General features: G+C 39.5%; 1 protein-coding gene across 2 annotated transcripts in view; it reads right to left on the minus strand.

The window, feature by feature from the left end:
* Positions 1–15,168, minus strand: part of COL9A1 (collagen type IX alpha 1 chain) — an 86,650-nt gene that overhangs the window by 27,904 nt on the left and 43,578 nt on the right. For both annotated transcript variants that reach the window (XM_084890397.1, XM_084890398.1), the window contains 8 exons: positions 12,597–12,650; positions 11,202–11,255; positions 11,010–11,063; positions 10,824–10,877; positions 10,342–10,395; positions 9,286–9,330; positions 7,952–8,005; positions 7,797–7,850 (listed from right to left, as the gene is read on the minus strand). In XM_084890397.1, coding sequence (XP_084746523.1) covers positions 7,797–7,850; positions 7,952–8,005; positions 9,286–9,330; positions 10,342–10,395; positions 10,824–10,877; positions 11,010–11,063; positions 11,202–11,255; positions 12,597–12,650 — 423 coding nt within the window. The remainder of the gene's footprint in view (positions 1–7,796; positions 7,851–7,951; positions 8,006–9,285; positions 9,331–10,341; positions 10,396–10,823; positions 10,878–11,009; positions 11,064–11,201; positions 11,256–12,596; positions 12,651–15,168) is intronic.

Raw genomic sequence — 15,168 nt, forward strand, 5'->3', positions numbered from 1 at the left:
ATCCTTAGCCATTCTAAACGTACTTATTTCTATACACATCATCTCACTGTGGGGGGAAAAAAGTAATGATTGTTTTTACAACAATGATCAAACAGCTACAAACAAAGCATTAGGGCAAGATTTTCTAATGGCCATGCTTAACATGTCTAGGTATTGCAAAAACATGCATAATCATTCTCCAAGTTCTGGAATTTCACCTGTTACTAAGATGAACATGAATAATCAAACATACACAGTAATTTCTGAAAGGATAGAGTAAACTAAACATATTCTGCAGAGAGCAATCAACCCTGACCTGGTAACCACAAGCATGCTAAATAAATGCTAAATCTCCTACGTTTCAACAGCTGTGATGATAAACACATTCTCAGATGTGGGTGAGAAAGGCTGGTAGGGAAAATGTTATTCTGCCCAGTGGCAAATATCTACACACTCCATGACAATAGAGTTATAACTTCTTTTATACGAGAATTGAAGTGACCAGGAGGGGAAAGGCAATAGCCATTAAAAATGTAAGCACCATAATAAAAAGCTATAATTTGCTCTTGGATGCTCTGTGCCACCACATACTACTATAACTCTGACATATGCAGATACATCAGCCAGTTCATCCCTTTTTAAAAAGCCAAGCAAAACTTTAAAAAAAAAAAAAAAAAAAGATGCAGACCCTCGATCAGTGATTCCTGATTCTGGCTGTGCATCAGAATCTGGAGGGCTTTTTAGAAATGTATTTCACTATGTATCTTCCACCAGTTCCTCTTTCCATTCCTCCTCATATTCCACCCTTCTCCCCCAGATTCTGATCCTGTAGGCTTGGGGTAAGACTTAAGAATCTGTTTGGGCTTATGTTGTGTATGTCTGTCTTTAAGAGCTTTTCTTAGACTTTTGATAAATGCTCACTACAAAAGTTCTACAAATACTAAAATTTGTTAAATATATCTTGTACCATTGGAATCTGGCAAGCTAACTTCCAATAAGAACCATCCTGTGGAGTCTTAACTCGAGCAGGGAGGCATTTGCGGGTAGAGGTGAGGTGCGGGCACTGAGCCCATTGCCAGGCCTGGAGTCTGGCTCCCCGTGCATCAACTAACACTGGGTACACAGCGCAATCTTTGTGCCTGGGTTTCCTCGTTTAGAAAGTGGGGCTTAAAAGCAGTACCTATCTGAGAGGATGGATTAGATGCATGAAGCACTTAGAACAGTCTCTGGCTCATAGGGAGTTTATAGAAATATTATTTTTTATCCATGTTTTCATTCAAAGATTAAAGAAAAACAGTCAAAATTGTTTTTTTTAATTAAATGATTACATGTTTTTTGCCTTTCAACTCTCTTATGTTTCTTTAAAAGCACACGTTGTGCTTGGACAAAATGAGTATCTGGTCCTCATTTCTTGAGTTTCTGTTAAGATCATTGATTAGTAGGAGGGCACTTTCTTAAGAAGCAAGCACAGAAGATTCTCACTTAACATCATCAATAGGTTCTGCAATTTTAGGTGAAGCAATGTATAATAAAAGGCTAATTGATAAGAATGAGAGTTAAGTTCCTATGGTATCTCATCAATGTTATGAGGAAATGACATTGATTAAACCGATGTTATTTGAAGACTCACTATAGTATTTAAAATATATATATAATGAGCTACTCAAAAATGCTCATTTTAATAAATACAAAAAAAATAATTCTATTTGGAAGTCTCCCTTTTAAAAAATGAAACTATTAGACTTTTAAAATAATGCAGAAAAATACTTGCATTGTCATAATTATTTTACCCCAAAAAAAGGATTTTTATTTCATTGTGCTCTAGACTGGGATAGTGATTGTGTTTGCCTGATTACCCAAAATGCTAACTAGCTGAAAGATAAACATTATCTTTAGTACCTTGCCAATTTTAGAAATGGGAAATATAAATCACTATACTAAGTGCCTCTCTTTGGCAAAAAGGATGCTGATTAAGCCAGAAAATCAATTATAATTTCTATCAATTGTTGCTTTTCCATACCTATTTACATATTAACTTCAAAATATCACGTTAGTCCTACCACAATAATACTTTTTAGGTTTGGCACAAAGATATTTTTAAATCTATTCAATTTCACAAAAATATATAGTTTCTGTTTCTCTCTGGTGTAGGTTTAAATATTCCCTCATGCACAGATTAGATAAAAATCTGTCTAAACTATAACTATCACAGTTGTTTCACAAATTATTGACAGGGGTAACATTCTGGGGCCTGGGTGGGATAGGAAGACAGCTCAAGTCACTCAACAACATACCTTATGGGAGCCTCTGTGCTTGAGGCTGTTGAAAATAGGGTGGAGGGGAAGGACTTTAAGAAACATGATTCACTTGAGAAAGAAGAACAAAGTAGGAGGGATCTCAATACCAGATATCAAGCTGCATTACAAAACCACTGTTCTCAAAACTGCCTGGTACTGGCATAAGAACATATAGACCAATCGAATAGAATAGAGAACCCAGAAATTGACCCAAACTACTATGCTCAATTAATATTTGACAAAGGAGGCAAGAGCATACAATGGAATCAAGACAGTCTCTTCAATAAATGGTGTTGGGAAAATTGGATAGATACAAGCAAAAAAAAAAAAAATGAAATTAGACCACCAACTTACACCATATACAAAAATAATCTCAGAATGGATAAAGGGCTTAAACGTAGATGGGAAACTATAAAAATCTTAGAGGAATCCACAGGTAGCAAAATCTCAGATATATGCCAAAGCAATTTCTTCACTGATACAGCTCCTAAGACAATGGAAACTAAAGAGAAAATAAACACTATATCTAAACAAAAAGCTTCTGTACAGCAAAAGAAACCATCAACATAACAATAAGAAAGCCCACTGCATGGGAGAACATATTTGCCAATGTTATCTCCAATAAGAGTTTAATCTTCAACATTTAAAGGGAACCCATACAACTTAGCAAAAGGAAGATAAACAACCCAAACAAAAAATGGGAAACGGAGCTAAATAGAATCTTTTCGAAAGAAGACAGAAGGAAGGCCAATAGATATATGAAAATATGCTCAAAGTCACTAATAATCCTAGAGATGCATATCAAAACAACAATATGGTACCATCTCACACCTGTCAGAATGGCAATCATCAACAAATCAAAAAATTACAAGTGCTGTGAGGATGCAAAGAAAAAGAAACCCTCATGCACTGCTAGTGGGAATACAGACTGGTGCAGCCACTGTGGGGAATAGTATGGAAATCCCTTAAAAAAAAACAAACAAAACAAAAAAAACTAAAAATGGAACTCCCATTTGACCCAGTAATTCCACTTCTAGGAATATATCCCAAGAAACTAGAAACACCAATAAGAAAAGAATATATACACCCCTGTGTTCATAGCAGCACAATTAACCATAGCTAAGATTTGGAAACAGCCTAAGTGCCCATCAGCAGATGAGTGGTTTAAAAAACTGTAGAATACTACACTGCTATTAAAAGAAAGGGACTCCTACCATTTGCAACAGCATGGATGGACCTGGAGAACATTATGCTAAGCGAAATAAGTCAGTTGGAGAAAGATAAATATTACATGATCTCACTCATTTATGGAATATAATGAATAACATAAACTGATGAACAAAAACAGATCCAGAGACAGAGAATCATCAATCAGACCGTCAGACCTCAGAGGGATGGCCTGGAAGGGGAAGGTAAGGAGGAGAGATCAACCAAAGGACGTGTATGCATGATATAAGCCTAACCAATGGACACAGACACCAGGGGGTAAGGTAATGAGTGGAGGAGTGGGGTAAGGGACCATGGGGGTATAAGGACACTGTGTAATACCTTAATCAATAAAGAAAAGAAAAAAAACCATGATTCAGGCTTCCCCGGAATTACATAATCTTTAGAAAACTGGAGGGAGACCAGCATGGCACTCATCCCATTAAGAATCATGAGATCAGAGGAACCGAATCCCCTCCCTCCCAGCAAAAGCCTGGCTAGTTTTGAGAGGCCTGGAAAAGGAAATTGGACCGGGAACCACATCATGGTAGAACCAAATCAGAGGCCTCAGCCACTTGCCTACTTCAAACCTAGAGCCACCCAGACTCAGTTATAAACCGAGTGACGTGCCATGGTGAGGGCCAGAAGCTCAGTCCAAGTGATAAAGGTATATGCTCACATATAACCACAAGAGATACCAAAATACTTCAATATTTTTTTTGCTGTAGTATTGGCAAAAGTTAATGGAATGATGATGTGGAAAGGGGGAATACCACTTAATTTCAAAGACGGGTTCAAATGAGCTCTGATCCATTAGTAGAGCATATTAGAAATGGGTTTTCATTCTTTCTACTCAGCTTCTCAGTTTGAGATTTGCAGGAAAAACTGATCCACTTGTGAGGACTAGTTGAAAATGTGTGAACTTGTCTATGAAACGGAATTTAATGATGTAAAATGAAAGAACTAATGTATCTTTCAGCAAGGAGATTTGGTGTAGAAGCTGTACTCCAGAACTGAAATATTTATAACATCTCGTGACACTCCTGAAAAATTTATAGTAGGTGAGAAGTCAATTATTACGTAAGCAGCATAACAAGATTTATGATAGCTCCAATTCAGCTCTTTTCAAGAAATATTTACTACTTGTGGCAGACCCTGAGGAAAGGGATGTAAGATACAGAAGGTGGGTCAGACACGTCCCTTCCGGCAGTTTCCACAGCTAGGGTGGAAATGGGCCAAGGATGACGGGGTTCAGAATAAGGAGAGGTCACTTCTCTCTGGGGGACAGGACACAATCAGAGATGATTTCACTGTGGAATTCACATGCTAGTTACACCTCAGAAGGTACGTGGGAAGTTGAGCCAGATAAATGAAGAAGAAAGGTGTAACAGAAGAAAGCAGGCAGGGTGGGGAAGTGCAGAAAGTACTGGGCAGTTAGCATGGACTTGAGCACAGGCTCTGAGCAAGGCCGAAAATGGAAAGAAAACCCAGGCATAAACAGTCTGTTTAGGCTATTGTCCTTTCTATTACTTTCAGGGGAGATGGATTAATAATTTTTTTAAATATATTTTATTGATTTTTATACAGAGAGGAAGAGAGAGGGACAGAGAGCTAGAAACGTCCATGAGAGAGAATCATCGACCAGCTGCCTCCTGCACACCCCCCATCGGGGATGTGCCCACAACCAAGGTACATGCCCTTGACTGGAATCGAACCTGGGACCTTTCAGTCCGTAGGCCGATGTTCTATCCACTGAGCCAAACCAGTTTCGGCTGGATTAATGATTTTTAAGTGAAGGGATGATGGAAGCTGTGCTTTGGGAAGACCAGCAGCATGGTGATGGGTGACCACGTGGAGTGCTGCCATTCCCCAGGCCTTCGGAATTGGGTTTGGCGTTTTTGTTTGTTCCATGACTGTGGGGACACTGCTGGAATTCCACGGTGGAGGTCAGAGATGCAGACACCCTGCAATGTGCAAGAGTCCTGGAGACCGAAGACCCACCCCAACCACAATACCAAGTATCCTGTGGGTAGACACTGGGAGACGAAGGAAAGACTGAGAAGGCAAATCAGGAGATGACAGAAATAATCCCAGCAGCAGTGACTGATCTGAGCCAGGGTGGTAAAGGAGGGCGAAGAAGAGAAGAGTGGATATAACAGAGCTTAGAAAAAGGAGGCAATAGAAGCAAAAGGTCCTACTGGACATAGGATATGTGAAGAAGAATACCAAACAAAGCTCTGAGCCTCAGTAACAGGAACAATTTGGATTCATAAAAACTCAAAAATCAAAACATTAAACATTGCATAGGCATAATTTCCTCTGGGATCTGCCACTCCTCACATGAGAATATTAAACACACACACACACACACACACACACACACACACACCACACCACCTTGCCTCCTCCTGCAGTTTTGCCTCTGATCGTTGCTTTGTACATCCCGTGGCACTTTACTGGTGAGGGGCCAGGCCCTCTCTACCTGTGTCAGTTTTTGTGTCGGTGCATGGTGCTGGCACACAGCAGATGCTCCAAGATACAGTTTTCCACTCTATCAAGTGAAAACTACGTAGACATGATGGTCAGTATTCTCAAAGTCCCAGTGCCCTCTCCCAGTCATATAAGCATCTTCATGGTTGTGGAAGTGTGACCTGGCTGTATCTTCATTGCTTTGACAGTCTAATGAAAGTATTTTTATTAGATATTCACAGGCTCTGAGCAAGAGAGAAGGAAAGGATAAGTGAGGAGTGAGAGAGCCAGGAGCACAGTGAGGAGCAGGAGCTGGTTTCTGTGGCTGCAGAGGAACTTATGGAATCCACAGACATCAGGTGACAGGTATCAGTGAGAAGGGAAAGCGCTAACATGTCACAAGACACCTGGAGTAGTTCACTTTCCTAAATCATGAACATCTAATTCATCATGCTCAAGAAATTCTTTACAAGAAATAATGATTGAAAATGTTTCTGTTTTCCCAGTTGGAGTTCTTTTTCTTGCCCAGCAGGCTTTCAAAATGAAGAACTTACTAGTAGAAGGGCAGAGATAATTTTTTTAAAGTTAAATTGAAGTGCATAATGTTTAATTTCCTCATCAGTTTCTCTCTAAGGGTTAAGTTATATCTATTGAGAATATATGCATTGCTATATTTGCTGCAACACAGATATTGCAAACTCACACTTAAAGAAACCTCCATTTTCTCAAAAGATTAAACATAGAGTTACCACTAATCCTAGTTATGTACTCAAGATAAATGAAAATAAATGTCTAAACAAAAACTTGTAGAAAAATATTCATAGCAGCATTATTCGTGATGGCCAAAAAAGTGGAAATGACCCAAATGTCTGTCAATGAATGAATGGGGTGAATAAAATGTGGTATATCCATACAATTAAATATTACTTAACAATAAAAATGAAGTATTGATATATGGTGCAACATAGATGAGCTTAAAAACATGCAAATGAGAGAAGCCAATTATTTAAAAACCCACATATTGCATAATAATATTTATATGAAATTTCCAGCAAAGGCAAATCTTTAGAGACAGAACTAGACTGGCAGTTGCATAGGGCTGAGAGGATTCAAGGGTAAGTTGAATGACTACAAGTGAATACAGTTTCTTTTTTGGGGAGTGATAATGTCTTGAAATATACTGTGACAATGGCTGCACAATTCTGTAAATATTCTAAAAATCAATTAATTGTATGCTTTAACTGGGTGAATTACATAGTATATGAGTTCTCTCTTGATTTAGTTGTTTTTTATCACACAAAAGTATTTCCTTAACCTGAGATGAGAGCAGAAAAGATTGTCATGCTTTTTTAAAATAGTTCATTTTCGTTTCCACTTCCTCAAAAAAAAACAAGTGCCTTGTAGTTCTAAATAGCTTTCCAGTTTCCTTGTCTTTATAGACTCGCACATGCTCAAACATCAGGAGACATAGGCGGATGAAGGAAGGAAGGAAGGAAGGAAGGAAGGAAGGAAGGAAGGAGGGAGGGAGGGAGGGAGGGAGGGAGGGAGGGAGGGAGGGAGGGAGGGAGGAAAGAAGGAAGGAAGGAAGGAGGAAGGAAGGAGGGAAGGAAGGAGGGAAGGAAGGAGGGAGGGAGGGAGGGAGGAAGGAAGGAAAGAAGGAAGGAAGGAAGGAAGGAAGGAAGGAAGGAAGGAGGGAGGGAGGGAGGGAGGGAGGGAGGGAGGGAGGGAGGGAGGAAGGAAGGAAGGAAGGAAGGAAGGAAGGAAGGAAGGAAGGAAGGAAGGAAGGAAGGCCCAGCAAAGCCCTGAGAAGGCTCTTTGGGAGGGTCCTAAGGAAAGGATACTCACTGGAAGCCCTTGGGGTCCTCGGGGTCCCACCTCTCCTGGCGGCCCCTGTTGGCCCTGTTATGAGGAAGCAGGTAGAGAAAAGTTAACATCCCCTAGTCCCTTGTTTAGTGATTATAGCAGGTTACAATATGTGGGAAGAACTTATGGCATCTTACCGGTTTGCCTGAATTCCCCAATTGTCCGGGTTTCCCTGGAGCGCCTGTGTTACCCTAAAGGTAAAATGCAGCGTAATTCAGACAGTAAGCATAATCATCCATCTGTCTCACCCAGCCCGGTGATGTCTTACACTTCAACAGCATTCATTTCTCGATTTTACATTGAGAATGTGGGAGGTTGTACAGTCTCCTTCTTGGTGGATACATCACAGTTCTTCAGATGCAGGATAATGTTTTGTTATTCCCAGGAGTATAGGAAAGTGTCAAAAATGCCCAAAAAAGTGAATGTCAAATGTCAAATGTTTTTACCTGACAAGAATATGAGAGGATTCTTCTTTATTTACTATATTAACTATATGTCTTCCCTCTACCATTTTCACCTCCAATATACCTCTTGGAGCCCTTTTACCTGACACTGACACTATTCAAATTATAAACAATTATGTCAACATGAGGAAATATGAGAGAATGTGCTGTTGAGAACCCCTTCCAGCAAGCTCCAGGGAAGGCACTGGTCTGGGGACACCATCTCCCCATCCATCTCTCACCATCCACTTTCTTTTTTTAAAAATATATTTTATTGATTTTTTACAGAGAGGAAGGAAGAGAGCTAGAGAGCTAGAAACGTCAATGAGAGAGAAACATCGACCAGCTGCCTCCTGCACCCCCCCCCCCCCACTGGGGATGTGCCCGCAACCAACGTACATGCCCCTGACAGAATCGAACCCAGGACCTTTCAGTCCGCAGACCGACGCTCTACCACTGAGCCAAACCAGTTTCGGCTCACCATCCACTTTCAAGGCACGTCTCTGGTCAGCACACTATGGACCAATATGATTGGAGGGCTGTAGCCATGTGATCTAATAGTACCCAGTTTCTACATTATTCTATTTATCTATTTTTTCTTTCACCTATTAAAAATAATAAATGAATATAAGCACTAATCGATCAGTATGTGGACAAGAAATGCCTAACATCTTTTTCAGTGTAAGCTTAACCATCATAATAATATTCTCTGGCATAATTTGTATGGCTTAATAATGTCTTCCTGTGTTACTTGTGTAAAACTTTTACTAGAGTAACCCTTCCTCCGTTTTACACTAGCAAAAGATGACGCTGTCTAGAAGGAAATCTGATCAACAACACTTTGTCAGAGTATTCTTTCCACAGCTGGCAAAGAGATTAGCATTTGAAAACTTAAAGCTTTTTTAATTTCTTCTTCGTGTCAAATATAAAATAAAAGGCAGGTTGTAAATATTTAAAATGATAACTAAATATGTTAACACAGTAAAGAACTTTAAAAAGGCATTAATTGAAAAGGCTCAATCTTTTACCTTTTCACCCGCAGTACCCTTTGCACCAGGAGTTCCAGGCACACCCTAAAAGAATGCAGGCAGAGCACAGTTTTATTCATCTTATTTGAGAATCTGGGACTTGCCAAGCCTACTGCACACTGCCCAGGGACTGAGGGAATCATGACAACCTCAAAGATTTGGCGGGAGAAAGATTCTCCTAGTTCTCCAACTCTGAAGAATTTAGAAGGTATGTCTTTACTGTATCTGGCTTGTTAAATCTGAACACCCATAAAGCAAAGCCTACCTCCACCCTAGTTATTTTTGAACTTACATTTTGTCAAGGGGAGCTTTTATCGGCATGATTTCATGTACTGAGCAACAAAACAAGGACTGATGAGGGGAGGGGGGAATTAAGCTTAAGTTAAAGAAAGAATGGCAGGAGAATGCTGGGTCTAATTAAGATTTGATACTATTGGGAATCCTAATATTCTCTGGTTATTTTTAAAGTGTCAGAAAATAAATTTGAGGCCAGTTCTCTGTATGACCAACTATTTCTTATTAACTTGAAACATTTGCTTCCAAAGAGCCAAGAACACACATGGTATAATCCACATGGAATTCTAGCCACATTAATGCAGGGAAACACCAATTTGAATCATTCAAAATAGCACATACTCAGAAACGGTATCTTATGTCTCACGTTGTTTTTGAGCTTACCATCAAGAACAATGTGCAACATAACAACTGTCTTACAGCTCAACCCTGCTAACAAAAGCTTCAGAACTGGTTAAAAGTAGGAGAAAGCATGTGACCCTGGCCCACAGCTCAGGGTTAGGAAAAAGATATAGAGAAGATTGAGTGAACTAAAGAGGGATGCAAAATGTAAAATTAAAGCTTAGTATGTTATTAGAAAAATAGCTACTCAGAGAAAAAGTACAAAAATGTAAATATTAAAAAAAAAAAAATTAAAGCACCAGATCTTTCCCCAGGCCTTAGCAATTTACTTAATATGTTTCTCCCCCAAAATTCATATCTATGTGTGTAAATCACTATATGTATATAAATCAATAGGCATTTAAAGAGCTAAGTACTCACAGGTAACCCCTGCAGTCCTGCATCCCCAGGAGGCCCGGGTTTCCCTGGTTCACCCTGCAGGGGGGGAAAATAGTTTTTTATTGCATCTTTGAACTTGTCTCAACTGCTGTATTGCTTTTAAGAAAGGAAGGACTCAGAGTGAAAGGATTATCCCCACAGCTGACTTACATGCACTTTCATAATGTGACCCAATAAAGGGCAGAGGTTGGGGTGGGATAAGACTTTGGATATAAATCAAAATACACAATTGTATATTCAATCAAAATATACAATTTCCTTCAGCCTACTTGCATCAATGGGACTGAGTTCCTGCCACCAAGCAAATAAGCATTCCATTCTAATAAGCACTTTGAATGGACACTGGATTTAAAAATTAAAAGGAGGAAAGAAGTCAAAACCAGTAACATAGTAATGGAAACGCTAGCTTGGTTGGCCAGGGTAGAGATGGCCCTATTTGCTCTTGGACTGAATCACACAGCTACCTTTGTTCCGGGTATTCCAGGGATCCCATCATGGCCGTCCACACCTGGCAAGCCCTAAGGACACACAAAGAAGCACACTGTCTCTTAGAAACACATTCTTCTCCCCTCCGTTATTTTTTTAAAGTTTTATTTTGAGTTAATAATTGCTTAGAAAAATGTGCTCCATGACTACTGCTCAAGACATACCGTGTCTCCTTTGGTCCCAGGGAGGCCAGGAATTCCTCTAGAACCTGGAGCCCCCTGAGGGCAAAAGGGAAAGGATAGACAAATCGTGCTCAATTATCACCACGCTTAGGACATGGCAAAGAGGTGAGCATAGTCAGCAGAGGACGCTAGAAATCATGCTGCTCGCGGTGACGAACACTCCTTTGAACTCACTCTGTCTCCCTTGGGACCTGCTTCTCCTGGAGGTCCTCGCTGTCCTTGATCACCCTGTGTGAAAACAAAATGTTGTTACTGTAAGCGAAAGTTGCTTATCGATAGACTTTTGAAATTGTAAGATACCATCCACCTTACCTCTGCCATCCCAATAGCTTTAGCTCAAGAAATCTTTTTCTAAAAAAAAATCGTGTCTTAAAAAATGATTTTCCATCGGAATCATCAAGACTTAGTACTTATCTTTTACTTTCATTTTAAGTGCATATGCTTCTTTGCTCTTTGGATGTATAGGTAAAATAAAATGAAGGTCCATGTTGCAAGTAACTTTGACACTTGTAACTATGTGTACATATCAGCTACTCCCATTGATTATCCTGGTGGGTTAAGGTTTGGATTCGTTGCCAAGCTTTTCTCCATATTATTTAATTCCCCGGTTAATAATAATGGTTTCTGTAAAAATTATCAAGCTCCTGTTGATATATGGTATAGGTGGCAACAGATGGGGGATGTGTCTTCCTAAAATACAGCTTTTGTTGGATTGTTTACCTCCTCTAAAACCTCAAATGGCTTCCTATTGCTACTGGATCAGTTCCTCTTGCTAAGATTGGCATGAAACACTCTCCACAAGGTGGTTCTGCCTTATCTATGCGATGGCATCTTCTCAGCATAAACTTTCCACTCCAGACAGTGGCAGTGTCTGCGAAAGCAACCCCACCCATTCAAGGTGCTTCTTCTCAGTTGTATTCTGCTGCTCTCCAGGCCAAGCCTCCTCTGAGGGCCTCTTGCTTGGATTACCTTTACCACATGCGCTAGTGTTTGACCTTATAATGAATGGTTTAGTTACATTCTGCCTTTCACACTGCACCATAGGACCTTGATAGTTGGAAATTCTATCTTATACCTTTTCTACTCTCTATGTGTATAGGTTATCATTAATGAATGGCTTCCTAATTTGCTTTCAGAAAGGGGGAAAGGTGTGAGGCAGCCCACAATATTGACACCTATACCTATGGCAGTCAAAATATGGAATAATGAGATCAGAAGTCATAGAGAAAGAAAAGGATAGAACTACCCAAGAACTTGACATGAGATAGTTACTATAATTCTAAGCATGCTGACAACTAAAACGAAAGGAAAACATAGCAAAGATAAAAGCTTAACAATTTTACTTTACCTATGAAAAAAAACAAAAACAGGTCAACCCAAGAAAGAGATACTTATCTTAAATATTAAATGTTTTAAATAAATATAAAAACTAGTGCCCATTTTTTCACTTTAATTATTCACATGTAGGGGACATTTGCATATAGCAAAAAAATCTATCATTGATCACTACTTTAAAAAAACAACAACAAAAAGCACATCATGCGGTGTTGTTAAAGGAAAACTACTTACAAATGCACCAGGAATACCTCGAGGCCCAGGTTCTCCATCAAAGCCCCGAGCACCCTGCAAAAAACCAGACGAAATGAAGATGAGTTCAGTCATATATTATTATGTTAAAGGGCATGTCAGTCTTTCTAAAGGATTTTAATAGCCACTTAAAAAGGAGGTTTTGTGTGTTTGATATATATCCTATTCATCACTGAACCCCCAAAAAGTAGATATGACACCTGAAATATGAAAACTCTAGTCTACGTCTTCTCATCCCACCAAAAGTGCTTACACCAAAACCTTGGTAGCACTCTGGATATTTGAAGTTAACACCGTGCCCATTCTTGATTGCTGAAGGAATAAAGACACTGGAGAACTTGGCAGATTTATTGGAAGAGATTTGGTAGTCCCCCTCCAGGACACTCAGAAACCCTATGGAAATTCATTCATGGCAAAGACCAAGGAGCCGCCCCAAAAGTAGCTGCCAGGAACTCTGCTGCTGCTGCTAGAGCTGAGTGGGGGAGGAGGGGGGGTGGGATTCTGGATTTCCACCAAGAAAGAATCAGATTTAGAATCAGAAGTCCAGCCATGTGATTTTGAAGAATGGATTGTAATAAGGATTTGAGCAGCCCCTCTCCCATCCCAGATAGATGTTAGGACCAGTTTGCATAAAGCAATTAATTGATCTACTCTCTCAACAACAGATTTACCCTGTCAAGGGATGTGGCGTAAGAACTACGAAGCTTTATAAATCTATCTTGAATTATCTCTGACTTGGTTATATATTACATATATAACCTCCTCTTTTTCATTATAAAAATCAAAATGTGATTTTAAAACAAAAATATGGTATTTTTTAGTGCTGTCTACATATGCTGTGTGACAAAATGCAATCCCCTTCTTTAAATCTTTTTTTCTTCTATTAAGTGACCGAGAAGGCAATTGAAGTGAACAGGCCATCTTCTAATGAACAGGGTTGAGATGGGGAGACGATAAAATAAATGGAAAACAGTCAAAAGAGTATTGAATAGATGTCAGGCCAAGAAATCCAGGTGAACAGTGCCTGTAGTAAGAATTAGAAATTAGAAAACCTGTGATAGAAGGTTCAGACATAGGTAGAATCGAAGAAAGAACACCGCAGAGAAAATATCACAAAGCCCTGAAAATCTTTGATCCCTAAAAACTAGAACAAACCAGTAGGCATTCTCCATTCACCAGGGAAGAAGGGGTTTGGAAGACCTGGGAAAGAGTTTGGCTTCATCATTCAGCCTGTGTTGTGAGAGAGACGCCCAGCCTTGCGTTACAGAAATGGCTTTGATGCACCTTCTCTCTCATGCTGTTCAGCAAGAGCTCAGACCCAAATCGTTGTTACTAGGAAACCGCTCAACGGGTCTGAGTTCACAAGAAGAGCCTTCTTTTCTTTTCTTTTTTAATTGGTAGCAATTTGACAGGAATCAGAGGAAATGAGACATTTTGAAAAATAGCAACTAGAAAAACACCTCAAATAAAAAGCATATCAAGATCGGTGAATGGTTTCAAAGTGAGGGATCATATATATTAAGAATGATTTAAATCCAGAAAAAGCAAAGGCCTGGGTATGTGCAACTGTGAAATAAATGGGATTTCTTATTTAGTAACAGAAAAAATACACACAGAATGTTACTTAAGGTGACATGAATATAGAAATATAAAATATTTTTTAAAGTGCAATGTTTTTGTTTTTTAAAGAAATGAAAGAGGAAATCAGCCAGACTGAGAATACCTAAAAGAGGCTGAAAAAAAATGAAGCTAAAGAAAGTATTCACAAAATCATTCTTCCAATACACAAAAATGTGCATCTCCTTAAAAACACATTTAATTTTATTTATTGAGTACTGACAGTGTGCAAATTATTCTTGTTTGGTTGTTAATGGAAGGCTGTATGCTTCTGTGTGGAATGATACAAATTAGCCATTAACCATAGACGTTCTAAAGGAAATGGGGTAAGAATCAGGTGTGGTGGTTGGCAAAAGTGCTTTTTATTTATTTTATTTTTTTCTGGATCCTACTTTCCCAACATACTTTCTAAGAAGTGGTAACTGTTTTCTTAAAGTCTGATAAAGAAGCTAGACACACATGCATGCACACATAAAGAGCAAGACAGACACTTCTGAGCACATCATGAACTTTCAGGTTTCCATTGCTTTTGCTTATGATATTCACTCAGCCAGGCATCTTTTGATCTCAGTCCTCTGCTAGAAGAAACACCTCATCCTTCCAGGCTGACATCCTTCTGATGCCAGTGCCTTCAGGAGCCCTCCCAGTTTCCCCATCGAGGTTATCTATTCGTTCTTCACTCCCTCATACCACTTGTCCTGAAATTGATAGCTCTCTTGTTTGCATTATAATTAGCTGTTTTCTCCCAATAACAAACTTGCAAAAGTCCTTATTCCTCTTTGACTCTCCCCAGCATCGCACAGAGCACCTTGCTATGGAAATGCTAGGAGAACCTGGGCTCTGAGACCAGGCTAAGAACAAGTTGGTGAACTCCGGTCACAAGGGTATGATCCCTGCTAAGGGGGGGAGCTCAGTGATCAGCGTGGCAGCACAGCCA

The sequence above is a fragment of the Pipistrellus hanaki genome (genome assembly GCF_964339955.1).
Source record: "Pipistrellus hanaki genome assembly, chromosome: 7".
NCBI lineage: Eukaryota > Metazoa > Chordata > Mammalia > Chiroptera > Vespertilionidae > Pipistrellus > Pipistrellus hanaki.